The following is an 18,878-nucleotide window of genomic DNA, read 5'->3' on the forward strand; positions in this document are numbered from 1 at the left end:
ATAGAAAAAAAAATGATATTACAACAGCTAGTTCTGGTCCTCAAATTTGTTTTGACCATGTGTTTTATTATAAATGTAGTATAATGTGCTTAACAAATAGGCCTAACCGAGTTTGTTATGAAGTCGAGTATTTGCATCTCAACTCACACAAAACAAATCTCATTAATTAAAAAACAGTTCACGAAATTAATGAAAAAGAGCAGAATTTAAACAACATAATAGATGACAGTTACAACTCTGGTATGTAGGTGAGACTTTTATTTTGAAATCAGAAAGATGTGCGTGATATATGACTTCACAGTGTTTCAGTTTGAAACGGTTTGGGAGCGTAAACTAGCAACAAGTGGGGGACAGCGCACAATCACAGCTACAGACAACACTACAGGAAGACATTATTATAATTTTTATTATCCATAATGACTTAGTGCTCAACAAGTATTTACCTCAGACATATAACGTTACTTACGTTTACATTACCAGTATATATAAGCATATCACAGAAGTTAAAAACAGAAGTTGCGCTTCTCAATATTTGTGAATGAGCTTTGCTAACTGGTGAGCTAATATAAACTATGTACACTAACTACATCACATAACGATGACTATTTATGTATTCATAAGACTTACTGGACTGTATTCTGTAGGGTGACAAAACATGACATGTCTGTCAGTTGTGGCTGTCTGCTATGATAATATATGTATCAGTAATACTAAAATTGCATTCTTTTTTCTGAAGTATACAGTAAAATGCAGAATGTTTTAATTTGACTTTTGTTGTATTTAGGAGAAACATGAGTGATCGGGACTCCTTTGGCATTCTGGACTCTGAGTTTGATCATTACCTGGTGGACATGAAGCCATATGTGCTTAAACTGTCACACAAGACAGGTGAGAATACACAGTACATATTTAAAGGATTAGTCCACTTTTAAATGAAAATTTCCTGATAATTTACTCACCCCCATGTCATCCAAGATGTTCATGTCTTTCTTTCTTCAATCGAAAAGAAATTAAGGTTTTTGATGAAAACATTCCAGGATTTTTCTACATATAGTGGACTTCAGTGGAGCCCAAACGGTTGAAGGTCAAAATTACAATTTCAGTGCAGTTTTCAAATAAGGGTCTTATCTAGAGAAACCATCGCTAATGTTCTTAAAAAAACAAACAAAAAAAACTAGGGATGCTCCGATCAGGATTTTGGCAGCCGATACCGAGTACCGATTTCTTTTCATGGTGATCAGCCGATACCGAGTACCGATTTCAATGCTTCACTGATTTGTAAGCTCTTTGATCACCTTTTCTCCAGATAAAAAAATACTATAGATGTTGCCTTTATTTTATTTTTGTTCCATTTTTATGGTAATGTATGTAATGCAACTATAGTTTTAACAATGCACTAAATCACAACAATTATTCATTATACAGTGAATATTTTAATATGCCTTTAAAATGGTGTTCCTGCACAGAAAAAAACAAACAAACAAAATGAAGCAGTCTTATGCAGCCCACAAGGTTTATTTAAAAATTGTACAATAGTAAAATGTTGATGACAAAATAAACATTTAATCTCCTAAAATGGAGAAGTCTGAATTAACTTAAACATTGTCCAATACCAGTCCTAGCAGGACAACATAACCAAGAAAAATACATTTAAAGTCCTAAAACAACAAATCGGATAAGTGTGATGCAGCTCATTAGGTTTACTTAAAAACTGTCCCATAGTAAAATGTTGAGGACAAAATAAACATTTAATCTCCTAAAATGGAGTAGTCTGAATTAACTTAAAAACTTTTCAGAATGTCTGTAATGGATGGCTGAGTGAGAGTCGTATTACTAGTTGTTACCGTTGCCTTTTTTGCAGTTGCCAGTTTTTCATATTCAGCATAAGTCTCGCGGTGGCTTGTTCTCAGGTGCCGAATCAGGTTCGTCGTATTGAACGTTTTGGACAATACTCCTCCACAAGAGATTTCTTCAGAACATACACGGCAAATCGCGAATTTTTCATTGTTTCTCGCAACGTCATAGAAATTCCACACAGGTGACGACATGTCTGCAGCGCTATGTTCCCGCGCGTCCTCACACTCACGCGCTGACGTCATCAAATTGCGATCGGTTCGTGAGATCGGCCAAGTTAGTGAGTACCGATCGAGTCATAAAATATGATTATCGGCCGATTCCGATCTCGGGCCGATCGATCGGAGCATCCCTAAAAAAAACTTCTATACGCTTTAACAATAAATGCTCATCTTGAACTAGCTCTCTTCTTCTTCTCTTTTTAAATTCCGGCAGTGTAGATGCTGGTCAAAGTTTGAACCAATTGTTATATACTTGCACTAGCATATTGTATATGACAATTTAGTTCAAACTTTGAGCCGTAGAGGGTATGCATAGATGTCACTTTCCTGCCAGAACGTGCTCCCTCAGCTGGACTGAGTGGCAAAAGAACCTGCTGCGTGACTGGATTTAATAGGGGAAACTGCGAAAACGCAAGTAAAACAAACGATTAGAGTAAAGGTTTGACTCAAAAGTGTTCCTTAAAACATGTCAAATAAACCTAATCCATGGATATTGACATGTAGCCAGGAATCGTGTTTCCTGACATTTATATGTGCCTGATTTTGACACCGGGGAAACACATAAAGCAAATCTGCCTGTTACCTATTTTGTAGTTATATAAAATATTAGGTTTAAGTCCAAGTAATCACTTGTATCAATGTTATATATGTCGTCATATTGTCCAGCCCTAAAACTTGTATAGTTTTTGACAGTGTTTATTTAAAAACACTGAAGATAAGATGGTAAATATTTAATTGTTGAGTTGTCAACACAATATATAACAATACAATATATAAATTCATCGTTTCGACACTGCAAATCCATGTTTCTCTGCCTGGAATCCAGCTGTTTCTGTGAATTGCAGTGATCCATTTGCTTCTTTTTTCTGTAGCTTTCGGCAATCTTTAAATATATACCTCAGGTTTTGTGTCAAAGCTATTTGTACAGTCAATCACAAAGCTCTTTCCCATTTTGGATGTGTTTTGTGTGTTTTTCGCTGCATTCACACTGAAAACCAATGCTGCTGCTCAGTCTTTGTGCCACTCAGTGGGCGTGACGTCACGTGCATACCCTCTATTCTAATAGAGAAGAAGAGAGCTAGTTCAAGATGAGCATTTTTGGTTAAGACTTATAAAATTGTAATTTTTTTAGAAAATGAGCGATGGTTTCTCTAGATCCTTATTTCTTGTCTGGGATCGATGTAAACTGTAATTTTGACCTTTAACTGTTTGGGCTCCACTGAAGTCCACTATATGGAGAAAAATCCTGGAATGTTTTCATCAAAAACCTTCATTTCTTTTTGACTGAAGAAAGAAAGACATGGGCATCTTGGATGACATGGGGGTGAGTAAATTATCATGAAATTTTAATTTGAAAGTGAATTTATCCTTTAAAGAGTGTGTGCTTTGTCATTTTAACACAGGATTTATATTAGCAGTCAGGAAGCTACAAGATCTGGCTACATCACTGTGTCATAATAGCACATGCAAAACAGCCATTATAATCACCCTCACACTTTTTTCACATGAAGTCTTAAGTTTGACCCTGTAAGGCTACAAAAATCTTTTACAAAAATAATTTGCCCATCAGAGCGGCAGCGGTGTGCGCTGTGGATTAAAAAGCTGTGTGATCCTGTGACTTGTGGCTCTGGACTGACTGGACGGAAGAATCGTAACATGTACGCCCGACTCCTTCTGCACATGCTCAGGAAAGGAGTTTTAGAGGGTCCCTTTACCCACAAACCTGAAGCGGGCAGCCTCAAGACTTTACCCACGTACATGGTAAATACTGCACTGACATTTAGCTTTCATCTTCATGCATGTCTTTATCTTGACTTGTAGAAGGCAACATAACGCCATGAGTTAGTGTTTGAGACCTAGAATCAGCGGTGATTGTTGAGCTGGTGTGTTTTCCTGTTTTTAGTCCATCTATTTTGATGAGCCGTTGTTGAGAAGCTCACAGCAGGAGCAGAAGTCTGCAGAGCTGCCTGACTGGGTGTCTGGTGAGTTGGGTCAGGCTGATGGCACATGGTCCACCTCACCCCTCTCAAACACACACAGGTATGACACTCCACCTCCTGTTAATCTTGGCTAAGCACTGCTGTGTTGAAATGCAATGATTCAGTAAAGGGATAGTTCACCAAAAAATGAAAATGATCCCATGATTTTCTCACCCTCAAGCCATCCTAGGTGTATGTGACTTTCTTCTTTGAGTCGAACACAATTGGAGTTATATTAAAAAATATCCTGGCTCTTTCTAGATTTGTAATGGGAGTGAATGGCGCTCCTGATTTTGAAGCCCAAAAATTGCATCATTGACTAAAATTAGACTAAAACACCCAGACGTTTAACCCTGGTTTCACAGACAAGGCTTAAAGGGGTAGTTCACCCAAAAATGAAAATTCTGTCATTTATTACTCACCCTCATGTCTTCGGAAGACAAATTAAGATATTTTTGTTGAAATCCGATGGCTCCGTGAGGCCTGCATTGGGAGCAATGACATTTCCTCTCTCAAGATCTATAAAGGTACTAAAAACATATTTAAATCAGTTCATGTGAGTACAGTGGTTTAATATTAATATTATAAAGCGATGAGAATATTCAATACGTTGATTCATTATGCTCCGAAGCTTCCTGAAGCAGTGTTTTGAAATAGGCCGTCACTAAATAAGTTATTTTGTTTTTTTGGCGCACCAAAAATATTCTTGTCGCTTTATAATATTAATATTGAACCACTGTACTCACATGAAACAATTTAAATATGTTTTTAGTACATTAATGGATCTTGAGAGAGAAATGTCATTGCTCCATATGGAGGCCTCACTGAGCCATCGGATTTCAACAAAAATATCTTAATTTTTGTTCCGAAGATTAACGAAGGCCTTACGGGTGTGGAATGACATGAGGGTGAGTAATAAATTACATTATTTTCATTTTTGGGTGAACTAACCCTTTAAGCCTAGTCTCAGACTAAAAAGCATGTTTGAGCTGTTTTAACAGAAAGCAACTTGTACTGACTTGAAATATGTTAGTGCCATTTTTTTGTCTCAAGATGCACACCAGTAATTTTTTTTTTGTTTGTCTATGAAATGTCCTAATTGAACTAAGGTCTAATCCTGAGTTAATCTAAGCCCTGTCTGTGAAACTGTGCCTTAGTTGACTAAACAAAAACAGGACATGGTTGATTAAATATGTTAAATCACACTTGACACAGGACTAAGACTTAATTAAAAATAGCTGACTAAATGAACACTATGACAGATGACAAAACTGCAGTGCTTGAGCTTAGAATAAACAGAATGATATCGTCCGCTGGTGTGGACACTAATATAGTTATCGGTGAAAAAAATACAACATGAAACCAGTGATTTAGTAATTGCATATTTCCAGTTTGTTAAATTCACATTTCAGTTCAATTTACTTTTATAGCGCTTTTCACAATACATATAATTTCAAAGCAGCTTTATAGAAAATGCATGAAATATTGACATTCACTAAATAAATAAATGATCAGGGTTCCCACGGGTCATGGAATTTCTGGAATAACATGGAATTTTAAATGGTCTATTCCATTTATTTTTTTGTCCAAGTCATAGAATAGCAGGGATTTTTGTTTCACTGCAAAAAATGCTGTTCTTACTTAGAATTTTTGTCTTGTTTTAGTCAAAATATCTTAAAGTTCTTAAATCAAGAAGCATTTTCTTGACAAGTACAAATTATTTTCTTGTTTTCAGGAAAAATAAATCAAAATTAAGCATGTTTTTCCTTAAAACAAGCAAAATAATCTGCCAATGGGGTAAGCAAAATAATCTTATTTTAAACCAAGAATAAGATATTTAATCTTGTTTTCAGTTTGGACTAAGATTATTTTACTTACCCCATTGGCAGATTATTTTGCTTGTTTTAAGGAAAAACTTAAAACTTCCTGAAAACAAGAAAATAATTTGTACTTGTCAAGAAAATGCTTCTTGATTTAAGAACTTTAAGATATTTTGACTAGAAACAAGACAAAAATTTTAAGAACAGCATTTTTTGCAGTGTTGTCACTTAAAATTTTTGTTTCCATTTATCAAAATGTAATTTTTCTATACCATTTTTTTTTAATTGCGCTGTTTCACGTGTTTTGTTATAGTTTGGCTTTTTTTTTTTTTAGCTGCGAACAGAGCCTGCCCACTCGCTGTTGTCATTGGCTGTGATTTATGATTGATTTTGTCATTTTGTAGCTATGTCCTGTCTGGTCAGGACACAGTAAGCTTAAAAAAAAAAAAAAACGCTTGGTGAGGTCTGATCACGCTCTGACAACGGCAGTGATATCTAGCACTCATTAAAGTATATGCGAGAGACATCACTGCCGTTGTCAGAGCGCGATCAGACATCACTAACCGAGTGCTGAACGCAGTTGGACATAGCGGTGTATAAGAGGTAAAAAATTATATAAATAATGTTCATTTTTTGGAAGAAACCAATCGTTTCTTGTCTTAGGACATTAGTGTTCCGTCATGAGCCGCAGGGTTTAATTTGGATTTTTCTATGCATATTTTTTGACTTTTATAAATTGTGTTACCATTCACTCGCATTATAAGACTGTCAGACGGCAACGGTTGGAGTTAAAAATCATCATTTGTGTTCTACTGAAGAAACAAAGTCACCTACATCTTGGATGCCCTGGGGGTAAGCAGATAAACATCAAATTTTTAATCCCTTTAAATAATTAGTAATTATTAAATAATTATTTCAGACTTAAATAATCATAACCATTTTACAGAAATAGCCTAATGTCAAACAGTCTACGGTCTGCAAAAGCTAAATGTGAAGAAATAAAAAGACTGAATGATGAACTTATGTTATGAGCGTTTAACTTAGTTTTGTACTAAAAACGTCTGTGAACAAGTAAATAAAGCTTGCAAATGGATGGATTGAAAAAAATACTGTCTGCGGCTGATTTTGACTGCTCAGTGCCTGCTCAGTGTTTTTTCGTTCATGGAAATTCAGCTTTTTAGTCTGTGAAAGTCGGAAAAATCAGGGAATTTGACATTTGGGAACCCTGAATGATAAATAATATAATAACAAAAATATAGATTTGAGGTTTTTTTTTTTTTTTACTGTGGGAAGAAAGAGAGTAAGGAGTGATGCAAAGAGACATGAAACTAGAACAGATCTGTAGGAAATTGCCTGGGACACATTATCAGGTACACCATTAACTGCTCATACAAACGCTGCGTCCAAAATAAAATTCTTCTCTACTACATAGTACGCGAAAACAGTATACGAACCGAGTAGTATGTCCAAATGCACAGTATTCGAAAAACAGTAGGCGAAAAGTACCTGGATGACTTACTACTTCCGGTGAGATTCTGAAGTGTGCACACGATGGACACTTCACTATCCCATGAGGCCACGGGAGAGCATTTGTGAATGGAGGTGAAGGGACATAACCATTGACTGACGCTGGTGTTTCATGTGACAGTAACAACATGGCGGATGTCGTACGCCTGAATTCATTCATACTACACACATTCCTACTATATAGAAGTAAATTTAAATTCAAATGTACTACTTACTCGACAGTACATGATTTCGCATACTCTCTTGAATAGGTACTTATTTTGAAAAAGTAATTGACACTTCACAAAGACCCGCCCCCCTTAGTTACTGTTGCTTTGTCCAACAAGCCATGATGCTGTCACGCCACACGCAGTGAAAACACATCGCGGAGCAAAGAGGATACTGACAACACGTCAACAGACAAGACAGAGCAGGTTACTTATGATATTAAACAAAGTCCCAGCTTTCAAACTGTGTAGTTTTTTAAGAAATTCAAACAATAAAAAACATTTTGTGGGGCTCTTTAATGTGTTGTGACCATAGGTTGTGACAGATTGCTGTAGCGCCTCAGCTCAAGCGGTTCGTGAACCAATCTTCTCTTCATCTAGTTAATTTATAGCATCAAATAAACATCAATGAACATGAGAAGGAATGTTGTTTAAAACACAGAAAGAGGAAATACACATACACATTTTTCAAGTTCAAGTCCACCGAGGTTAATCTTATAACTCCTGACTGCTTTGTCGGACTAAATGGCGGATTTTGCGTTATGATTGGTTAGATCGCTTGTCAATCAAACTCCCAGCGAAGGGTCAGTTACTTCTCAACCGGCAAAAAAACTGCATTATGTGTGTATTATGAATGTAATCTGGAAGTACTACATCCGCCATATTGTCACTGTTACACCAGCGTCGGTTGCGTCGCTTCACTGGATAGTAAAGTGTACATCGAATGCACACTTCAGAAATGTTGCCGAAAGTAGTTGGTCATCCAAGTACTTTTTGCCTACTCTTTTATGAGTACTGTGACATACTTCTTTTGTCACATACTGTTTTTCACCTACTATCTGCTTGTTAAGTCGTGACGTAAAGAACGCCGTTTCCGGGTCCAAGCCTCGACTTGTTTCACTTGAGAATGCCATCGATGGCCGTTTATGAGCGCTATTTATTCATATTAAACATCAATCATTTAAAAAAGTTAAACATTTTAAATACTTGCAGTCTACACAACAGTCTCCGTGCTCACAGCGTCACAGATATTAATATTTTAATGATTTATAAAAGATGAATCATTGTCTGGCCATCTGGAATTTTGTAGTATTACACCACATCGTGTATGTATATTAGCACCATTTGTTGTTTTCTTGTGGTATGAGATAGAGCGTTAGGACCCGGAAGCGCTGCTGCGTGACGTGAGACTTAACAACCGGATATAGTAGGGAAGTATGCAATTTCGGATGCAGCCACTTACAGTATATTTGATCACCAAATGCAGCAACTGGAATATCCCACAGAGTCATTGTAATAAGAACAACATTTCATCACAGTCTCTATGTAAGTGTTTTTCTATATCAGATGAAGGTCTGATCTTAATGTTGGTCAAATGTATGCAGAAATAAAGAACACTGACAAATTTTCTAGACCATCTGTATACAGTATGTCACTATCTGTGGTATAAAACTGCTTATATCAATATCAGCGCCATTATCAGCCGAGCCGACACTCTCACAATGCTTTGATGTTCGCTCTGTGTTTGTTCACTGCACTGAGAAGTCATTTACAGAGTTCGACACATCCTCAGCCCCACTGTTCATGACTCAGTTGATAATATCCTGTCAAATAGTCACTGACGACTCCTACTAAACTTTAGTGTGGTTTTGAGTGTCAAGCCAGGTGTCCACATCCACTTGTAAGACACTCCATTGCCCATGTTAAGCATAATCTTACAACTGTACATGATGTAATAGGTATTGCACTTTTAATGTAATAAAATGTAAAAAAAAAAATCAAAAATTAAAAATCAAAAAGCATTATAAAAAAATTTGCTCATAATGTAATATATAATGTAATATATATAAATTATATATATATATATATATATAATATTATTATTATTATTATTTTTTTTACATAAAATTAATGGTTATTGTTTGAGAAAATGTTACATTATGAACACACTAAAACCTTTTGAACATAATAAGTGAAATAGTGTTTACAATATATATATTATATAAGAATTTTCTTTCAACATGATAAAGTATAAAACATAAATATTTTTTTTTAACCCACCTTATTTATTTTTTAACCTACCTTAAACTGAAAGGCTTGCTCTATGAATGCAATAATATGTTTTTTTTTTAACTGGGTACAATGAGATGACATTATTCTACTCACCCTTCAATGGCAGAAACAAGCCTCCATAAATTGTATGCCTAATACTAAATACTATTTTTTGGGCTTGAAAAATTATGAAAAGGTTTTTGGTGAGTTCATAAAGTAATTTGTTTCTGTTAATCACATTATGAGCATTATTTTTTTTTTACATTTTGAGAAAATTATTACATTATGAACATTTAATTTTATTAATAATGTAATATTAATTACACTATGTGCAGTTATGACATTATGCTTTGCTATTTAGAACAGGAAGACGTTTACCAGAATCTTTAGACACTGACTGTGAACTTTTGCAGCAACAAATCTTTTCAAAACGATTTAAAAAAAAGCATTTCTACCAAGTATGAAGTGATATTTGTGTTTTATTGTATGAGTGTTAGGAGTAGTAAAAATTGTGGTGTGAATGCTTTGGAGGAGATGTTGTTTTGTCGACTCGTGTTGCTCTTGGTGTGAAAAGATCTTGAAACCTCAACTATGCTAGACAAAATCACTGCCAAAGACACATGCTTGTGTTTAGCCACACAAGTGAATGCTTGGCAGTAGCAGGCCTGTGTTGATCTGCAGTTCAAATCATTGACCCTCAGAGCTGAAGATTAAACTGGTTCTTCTGAAATCAGAGCTCTCTCAATCGGAGCAGTCAGCAGATAGAGGAAGTCCATCTGCTTGAAAGCCTGGACTTGTGCTTCAGTGCTTGATTTGGAGAAGACTATTAAAGGCATTTAGATCACAGACTCAAGTCCTGCTGGAGAAAATTGCAGCCGAGTCTTTTATGTGTCGCTCTCATTTAGATCAGATTAAAGCGTCGAGCTCTCTGCTCTTCTCTGATGTGGCTGTGTTTGCTTTCAGTCAGTCAGGTGATGATATAACAGTTCTTCTGCTTTTGTGGTTTTCATGGGAGTTTTTTCTTTTCTTGTTTGTCTTTAATCCTTTGCTGTTGAACATTGTTTGAAGTTTTAATGTTTTTGCATACAATCATTATGTCTAAATATAACACAAGTGGTGATTTTTTTTTTTTTTTGGAGGGGGGAATTGCACATGCTTCTTTTAAGCCATAAATTTGATGTTTTATGCTTTTTAGACGCTTTATTTCTGCCTGCATATGGACGTTTCAGATTGTTGATGTAAAATGAAATGTGAAAATGTTAAATTGGGTGACTATAACAAAAAGAAGGAAATGCATGTGTCATATTTCACCCTCAAATCAAAAGAAGTATATAAAACAAAAGATATCTATATTTTATTCCTTCTGAAGGTTTTTACAGAGGGGGTTGTTCATAATATATAATTTGCCTGATTTAGAAAACAGTTTATTCCTGAAAACATTATGATATTTTTCTTTTCTCTGGCTGTTGACAGTATTTTCTGATTTATGTGAGAAAAAATCCCCTCCGTAAAAACCTTTAGCTGTAATATGTCAGTAAAATGAAATGTAGGCAAATTAGTGCATTTTTATTTAGATAATTTTTAAACATAACATTTCAGAAGGTTGTAATACGAGACAGTTGTCTTATGTACCGTGATTAAAAAAAAAAGATATATAAAAAAAAATATATATTTTTTAGATTGTAAAGTAGGGGTGTAAGAAAATATCGATACACAACTATTGCGATATTATGTTTGTTTACATCCAAGATTCATGTCAGCGGCTTTGTGTTCGTTTAAACCCGACTGCTAGATGGCTGTGTTATCTCAGAACATAAACTATAATGCGGAGAAGCGCAAGGGTGAAGTGTGGACTAATTTAAATTTTTTTCTAAAATTAGATCCTCTTCCTTAAAAGAAACTAGAAATATCGCAATATATCGCCTTTCTTACAGTATCAATACATTGCAATATATCATATTGTAAACCCTGTATTGTGATATGTATCATCTTGCCAGATTCTTCGTGATACACAGCCCTAGTACATCTGTTAATATGCATCAACTTTTTTAATTTAATTTATAAATATTAATAAAAAAAAAACTATTTTTTCTTACATTATGTAAATGAGTTTGTGGAATGTTGATATGGATGCCAAAGTCCTTCATGGAACCATGTCAATAAATATATTTTTTTAAAAGAGTGGATGTTAAAATTACAGTATTGTCAAAGTGTTGACAGTTCCAAGTTTGTCCACCTGATGGCGTTCTTCACTTAAATTTGTCCCTTGAAGCATATCAGCTGAGTTTAGAGAGGCTGTGTGTAACAGATCTGAGAGCAGTAAGAGGTGTTCTCAGAGACGTCTGTTGATGTGTGTTTAGTGCCGCAAGAAGAGTTTCACATCTTGTTGTCAGTTATGGGTTATTATATGAACTTTATATCATTAGTGGTGTTTGCTGAGGCATGCTTCACTATTATTGTTGCTCATACTTAAATGACACCTCATATCGCACAGATTGCAGCATTTAACTGCCTAGCAGTGTCTTAGTGACTGATCACCCAGGACACCAAGTGGTTCTCAACCAGAGGGCCTCTGCAAACCTCACAGGGGGCCATGCAGGATGACTTAAAAGTACTTAAATTAATAAAGTTATATTAATATATGAATTCTTCTTTTTTCTCAAAATAAATTGTGGTTAAATAATTTATCAATACTCTTGAGATTCTATAAAAAAAATAAATAAATAAGCATCTTTGTCACAATAAGGGGCCTTCAAGTCAAAAATGTTGAAAACCACTAGCAGCCATATTATAGTGCGCCTAATATATATTCCACCACTTGAGAAATGTGAATTACTGGAAACTTCATAAAAACCCATGATAGACCAAAAGAATTCACCCAAGTGTTGTCCAAATTACGTAGACAGTTTTAGTTTTAGTTAAAAAAACAAACAAACAAACAAAAAAAACTAATTTACCAATATTTCTGAAATGTTTAGAGTTTGTGAGTTTCCAGCATGCAACTTTTGTCCAGTTGTTGAACAATAAATCACTGAGAGACAATCAGAATTCATTCTAATTTAAGGGCTCGCGCATTTAAAATGGCAGACACATTGGAGACGATAATCGCAGAGGTCCAGAAAAAGCCACCACTGTTTGACAAGTCAAACCCCCTTTTCAAGGATACTTTAAAGAAAATGGATATATGGAAAACAATCATGTCATGACCTCTGAATAAATGGTGGGAAGTATTAACGAAGAGATCATTATGCCAGGCTAGCAAACAGTGTAACATAAAATTACCTCAGGTATCCAGCAATAATTTCAGAAACATTATCTTGTTTCCTTTGAAGTTGTGGTGAAAAAGACTAGGTGTTTTTAATTTTATTCCACTACGTTGACTTCGTCAGCTAAATTTACTGGTAGATTAGATAGATTACACTAGCTATTCTCTCCAAAAATAGCATGCTGAGGACATCTGCTGGTTAAAACGTGTAAATGCAACAAGAACAACAAAAACATGTTGTGCACACTTTAAAACCGCAGCGCATGAGCTTAGAATAAACAGACCGTCATTGTTCATTAGTGTGGTCGCAAATATAGTTATAGTTATCTTTATAGTTATCGTTCTTGAACTTTTAACGTTCGGTCACATTTACTGTTCTGCATATTTTTGCTGGTGAAATTCAGTTAGGAGTTCATATGAGTTCACATGATTGGGAATCGTACATACAGGGGTGAAGTATGTATTTTGCATCGGCTTCAGTTGGTCATGAAATTTCTTGGACTTCTGCGTAAGCTGTGTCTTCATATTGCTACAATATTGACAATAGAAAAATAATGACAATTTTGCTAATGTGACCGCACCTTTAGTGACCACACAATAGCCACAGTCTAGTAATACACTTACAACCAATCAGAACACATACATTCAGAACACCCTAAAAGTCACATAGCAACACACTTGTGGCCACTCACATGTTCAGATCATCTAAAGACCTAGTTTCCTCATGTGAACCCTGTTTGGGTTTTGTGTTCACCGGAAACATTAGCCAGAGTCTCCAACCGTTGCCAAATGTGACAGTGGCAGCGATGGCCATAAGAGACATCAGATGTGTTCCTGAGTCCAAGGTTTGAGTCAAGTACACATGAATGCTTTGGCCTTGTGTTTTTAAGTGGTGTGGATGAGGACGTGTCCCTGAGACTGGGGCCGTTGTGAGCAGCTGCAGGTCAGGACATGGGCTTTAATCAGGCTGAGGGGCAGCAGCACCTCCACGATCTGCCCCCACAGCTCTTTGATCCCACACTCTCATCTCGTTCAATTATCCCCATCCACCTGTTAACGGCCAGGCGCCAATCACAATGGCTGGCCTCATCTGACATCTCAAAGGGAAGGTAGACTGTGTGTGTGTAGTATGCATGCAGTCGAGCAGATTTTTTTGCTGTGCCCTTTTAGATGTGGTCTTTGATGTAGTGTGCAAACACAGAGCTATATATTGTATCCTTTTAGCCCCCTTGTGGCTGGCATGCTGCACTACACAACTTATGTCAATGACTGCATCCCAGTTTACATGCTATCTGTAATATGCAGACTTGGGGTAACACATTACAAGTAACGCAAGTTATGTAATCAGATTACTTTTTTCAAGTAACTATTAAAGTAACACATTACTTTTAAATTTAAATCAAAATATCTGAGTTACTTTTCCAAGTTAGTAATGCAAGTTTTCTCATTTATTGACTATTAAAGGATTAGTCCACTTTCAAAAAATGTTTTCCTGATAATCTTTCTTTCTTGAATTTAAAATCTAAATTTGTGCGTGAGTTTGCAACTTCGCACCCGTTGGCTGTGTAGTCGCTGTCTGAAGATGTCGGCAGAAGCGAGTGGCTGTTTTGCAGAATGGAATTATTCCAATTACTTCACTTTTCCATTATTTAAAGAGTTTCCTTTCTATTTGGTCAAGGTTTATAGGGATTTTAAGAAGTAATTAGTAATGTTACTTATTGAGTAATTAAATTACTTTTCAGACAGAGTAATTAGAAAAGTATTTTAAATACAGCATTGATGTATTTAGTAATTAGTAGTTAATTACTTTTTTGAAGTAACTTACGGAACACTGCTCGAATCAAATGTTGAAAATAATATGTCAGGTGACTGGACAGTATACTGTTTCCTGTTGTTTCCTGTATCCAAATTTTTCAGCTGAATTACAGTCATAAGGTTTATTTTTTTATTTTTTTATTTTTTTAAGCTGTTACATGCTGCTGTCTCTCATTTAGGGACTTCTAAAAGCCACAACGCTGCTGAGATAATGATTTTGTTGACAGTAACAACTTCCAACCTGTGCATCATCCAGGATTGAATAGAATTTTAAATATCTTTACGGTGCATAATTTTAAGTCAATTTGAATTGAAAGTACATTTAAAATTAATGGAAATTTATATAACTGCATTAAGTGTAATTTTTAACAGGAAAGGAAAGTTTTTAAAGACTGTTGGTGTGACAGCCTTGTTTGAAAGTTTCCTGAATGCTATTATTCAATTACTTCAAATTGCTGCTCAGCAAATTCTTGGTCTTCCAATTCAACATCCAGTGTATTGTGGCCAATTCAATTTAAATTTGTGATTTGTAAATTGAGTTATTTCTTTACTTATTTGGTGTTTTTAATGTAAATCTTTTTCTTCTGCATGAACATATATTTTGCAGCGAGCCCTGAAGGGACGATCATACATTCACATGCATTCATGGGATACAGGGTGAATTGCTTCACAATTTAGTTAATTACAGAGTTTTGCATGGTGCTCCTGTTTTTATTTCAGTGAGCTTCACGTAGCAGGGTAGAATGTGAAAGGTGAAAGGTGAAGAGTGTTGTAAAAGTAATAATTCATTTTAAGGTATTAATTTGATATGCTAATGCTTACATGCAAATGGCAACAGTACACTTTAAGATGTGGTTTAATGACACATTAGATTAGTGAATCATGATACTTTTGTTTTATTGCACACTTAAAAGTACGGACTTTCTCATTTGCAGTGCTGTCTGTGCATATCTGGATACAGCCATCATTGCTATAAGCACTTAAATAATTGTAGGCCGTGCATTCAGCTATGTGACTGACAGCAAAATAAAAATGGCAGTGCTTTTAAAACTGCCTTTTGATGTGTATTTTAGGCTAGAGCTTAATAGTAAGTCCAAACAAAATCATAGAAAAAAAGAGGGTGTATGTGTTCCCAAATACTTGACGAGACTTTCATATAGTCATCACATCCTCCCTCTCTTCATCATTTGACTTATGGGGGATTAGTTTAATTAGTTGAGATTTGCGTTAAGCATCCATAATTAGCTCGAGAACACGTTCTTAATTTGCCCGTGAAACAAATGTGTCATGGCTGTTGAAATCAGCGACATCTAGTCAGACGAGTCTCAGCCTTTGAAGTTGTCGTTGGTGGCCTCAGCGTAGCAGATCAACTGGAATTATCTGGGCAAAGAAAGAGATCATAAATATCATTGAACTGGAAATTATGTATAATAAATGCCCCCGACAGGCATGAGTATGTGGCAAGTCTGCTGTTGCTTAATACAAGTATTTAGGAACACGGACCATGTGTTTTAGATGTGTTAAAGATGATGCAATGTTTCCATCACATGTATAATTTTTATGCTTCCCTGCATGAATGTGTTAAACACAGACAACATAGAACAGGCTAAAGCATCTGTGCATGTGGATTTCGAAATGTTTGTTCATGAATGTTCTAGTAAAAGGGAGCTAGCATCGGTACAGGTTAACATTTGGCTCTTGTTTTAAAATGACCATCTGAAATCTTTTCTTTTCCACAGGAAGTTGCTCAGCGATAAGTCACCAACTAGACCCTTGTCCTCAAGTCCCGTCAAACACAATATCAAGGATGATGTCAAGATGGTGAGTTTTATGATTTCAACTTATCGAAGATCAGGCCTCTCAGCTTGAACTTCCTTCAATAAAACACTGAAACTAACCTGACCCTAAAGCCATGACCACAATAATGCAAAGCTGTAGACCTCACAGGTGTAAGTATTGAGTTTTTTCACCAACTGGCCACACAGAATCACCATGACTTCTATATCTTTGTGTTAGAACTAGGATTGCTCTCATGTGTCCCAGTTTTTATCAGGTATTTGGGTTCAGACACCTTCCTGTAATGTGAGTTGTTTGCTCAATGTGAACTATCCCCTTCCCACAGTCTATTAAGCTTCAACAGTATCCATGTACTTCATTAGAATTGAGCTTTATCGGACATTTCCTTGCTTCTCTTTCCTGACGAGCCGAAGCTGAACTCAGGAAAGTGAACCTGGAAACACAGTTCCCTGGAAACTTTCAAATTAATAGAACTTTAAAGAGATGGCTTCTCCTGAAAAACAAGCAGTGCCTGAAAACAAAGAGGAGCGGGACACCATGTGACCCTCCACAGGAATTTATTGCATGTGAAGGGAAAAGCAGAAATGATGTGGAGCAGTCAAACATCTGGTGTGCCATCCATATTCCAAGGCCATCTCTCAGTTACTGCATCTCTTTTCTATATAAAAAAATCTATAAACATTTTTAATGTTTATTTAATATTTTAAAAATATTAAGCATTTGTAGTTTCTGACAATACATAATAAAATCTTTTTGTAACTAATTTTAGTTTTTATTACAGATTTCAGATTTATCTTCTGATTTGAGCTCGCAATCAATAGTCAATATCTTAAGAAAATGTTCTTTGCTATTCAGCCAAATAATAAAAAGAGTGGATTAAAGTGGTCACATTATACAATATTTATTACAGATTGAGGAATGATATTATATTATTATGTTATTATTGTGAGTTGAAGCTTTGTAGGGTTTCTTAATCTCTGCCATTGTCTAGCAGGGTTTTCAGTCTGTTTATTTCAAAACCAGTGATGTCGGTTCATGCCTCAGTCAGCACTCTCTATCCCTGGACATGGTTTGCCGTCTCTTTGTTCCTCAATGTGTTTTTCTCCTCCAGGCGGAGGCACACAGGAGGCCGCCCATCTCCTCTGATGATAGTGACTTTGAGACTCGCTTCAACAGCTGGAACCTGGGGGTAAAGTTGGATGTTTTTCATATTTTTCTCCCTCCATCTACCCATTTGTTTAAAATTCAGCTTTTTCTTTCACAGTTAATTTACATATACTCTATGAATGTTTAGTGCCATGATGATGACCATTTCATGAGAACTGAGCCCAAAAAAATTGATTTGTACTAGTGTTGTCAAAAGTCGGTACTGAAATTTAAAGCTGCAGTCCGTAACTTTTTTTGGTTAAAAATGATCCAAAAACAATTTTTGAGCAAGTACATAATCAGCCAGTGTTTAAAACGATCTCATCTTAGCTCGATTCACAACGGTAAGCTTGTAATAATGTTTTATAATAAGAGCGACATGGTGGATTTCCGCGGGAAATTTGAGCATGCAGCAGTTCCTCTGTGCGTCATTACGTCACATGCATAAACAGAAAGGAAGGAGTCCCGTCCAGGCTAATCGGTTTTATCACATGAGGGCGCAGCTGGTAGCGGATCATTTATAGCCTGTTCTCACAGCAGCTGAAATAATTAAACATCATTTTGATGGTGGATTGTAATCCAGAAGGTCCAAATGACAATCATCAGTGACAACTGGAGATTTACCCGTAGTCAAAAAGCAAAAGACTTTGGACTGTGGAGTGGATACAGAAATTGAAATCTACAGGTAACGCTAATACACACTAAATACACAATGCTGATGTTGTTAACATTAACGATTTGAGAACAATATAACAGTAATAATAATTTGCACGGTTTGATGTGATCTGAGCTAAGCGATCGTTAGATGTAATCATCATTGGCAGCGTGATTTATAGTAATGCTTTTTTCCTCAGTTGGTCAGAACAAAAGTGGCAGAAATGTTACATACTTGTTCAGATGATATTTTATATAAAAAAAATTTTCAAGACGTAGAATCTGTGATTCTGAAGTACAGGATCCACACCGGTGCGATGACTGACACCAAGCATTAGTTTCATCCGCGCTGACGAGCTGTGCCGAGGCAGATAACTGTTCCGCATATGACTGCAATTGCAGGTTTCAAATAAGATATGGCGACAAAGAGGAAAAATCGCGGACTGCAGCTTTAAAAAATGTGACGATACCAGCATTTCCCCCTAGGATTTTGAGCACTGTTGAGTGGATTCTTAAACACCTCTGATTGGCCATTGTGTTCA

The 18,878-nt window shown here is 35.9% G+C and overlaps 1 protein-coding gene across 3 annotated transcripts in view; it reads left to right on the forward strand.

Annotated features, from left to right (window-relative positions):
- Positions 1-360: 360 nt before the first annotated feature.
- cep112 (centrosomal protein 112) overlaps positions 361-18,878 on the forward strand; it is a 188,800-nt gene continuing 170,282 nt past the window's right edge. For 2 of the 3 annotated variants that reach the window (XM_067377460.1, XM_067377469.1), the window contains exons 1-6: positions 361-555; positions 785-888; positions 3,646-3,836; positions 3,979-4,115; positions 16,479-16,560; positions 17,648-17,725. In XM_067377460.1, coding sequence (XP_067233561.1) covers positions 539-555; positions 785-888; positions 3,646-3,836; positions 3,979-4,115; positions 16,479-16,560; positions 17,648-17,725 — 609 coding nt within the window. In that variant the 5' untranslated portion in view covers positions 361-538. Of the gene's footprint in view, positions 556-784; positions 889-3,645; positions 3,837-3,978; positions 4,116-8,806; positions 8,934-16,478; positions 16,561-17,647; positions 17,726-18,878 lie in introns of those variants that run through there. The other variant, XM_067377478.1, reaches the window with a different exon arrangement.

The sequence above is a fragment of the Chanodichthys erythropterus genome, chromosome 3, assembly GCF_024489055.1.
Source record: "Chanodichthys erythropterus isolate Z2021 chromosome 3, ASM2448905v1, whole genome shotgun sequence".
NCBI classification, from domain to species: domain Eukaryota; kingdom Metazoa; phylum Chordata; class Actinopteri; order Cypriniformes; family Xenocyprididae; genus Chanodichthys; species Chanodichthys erythropterus.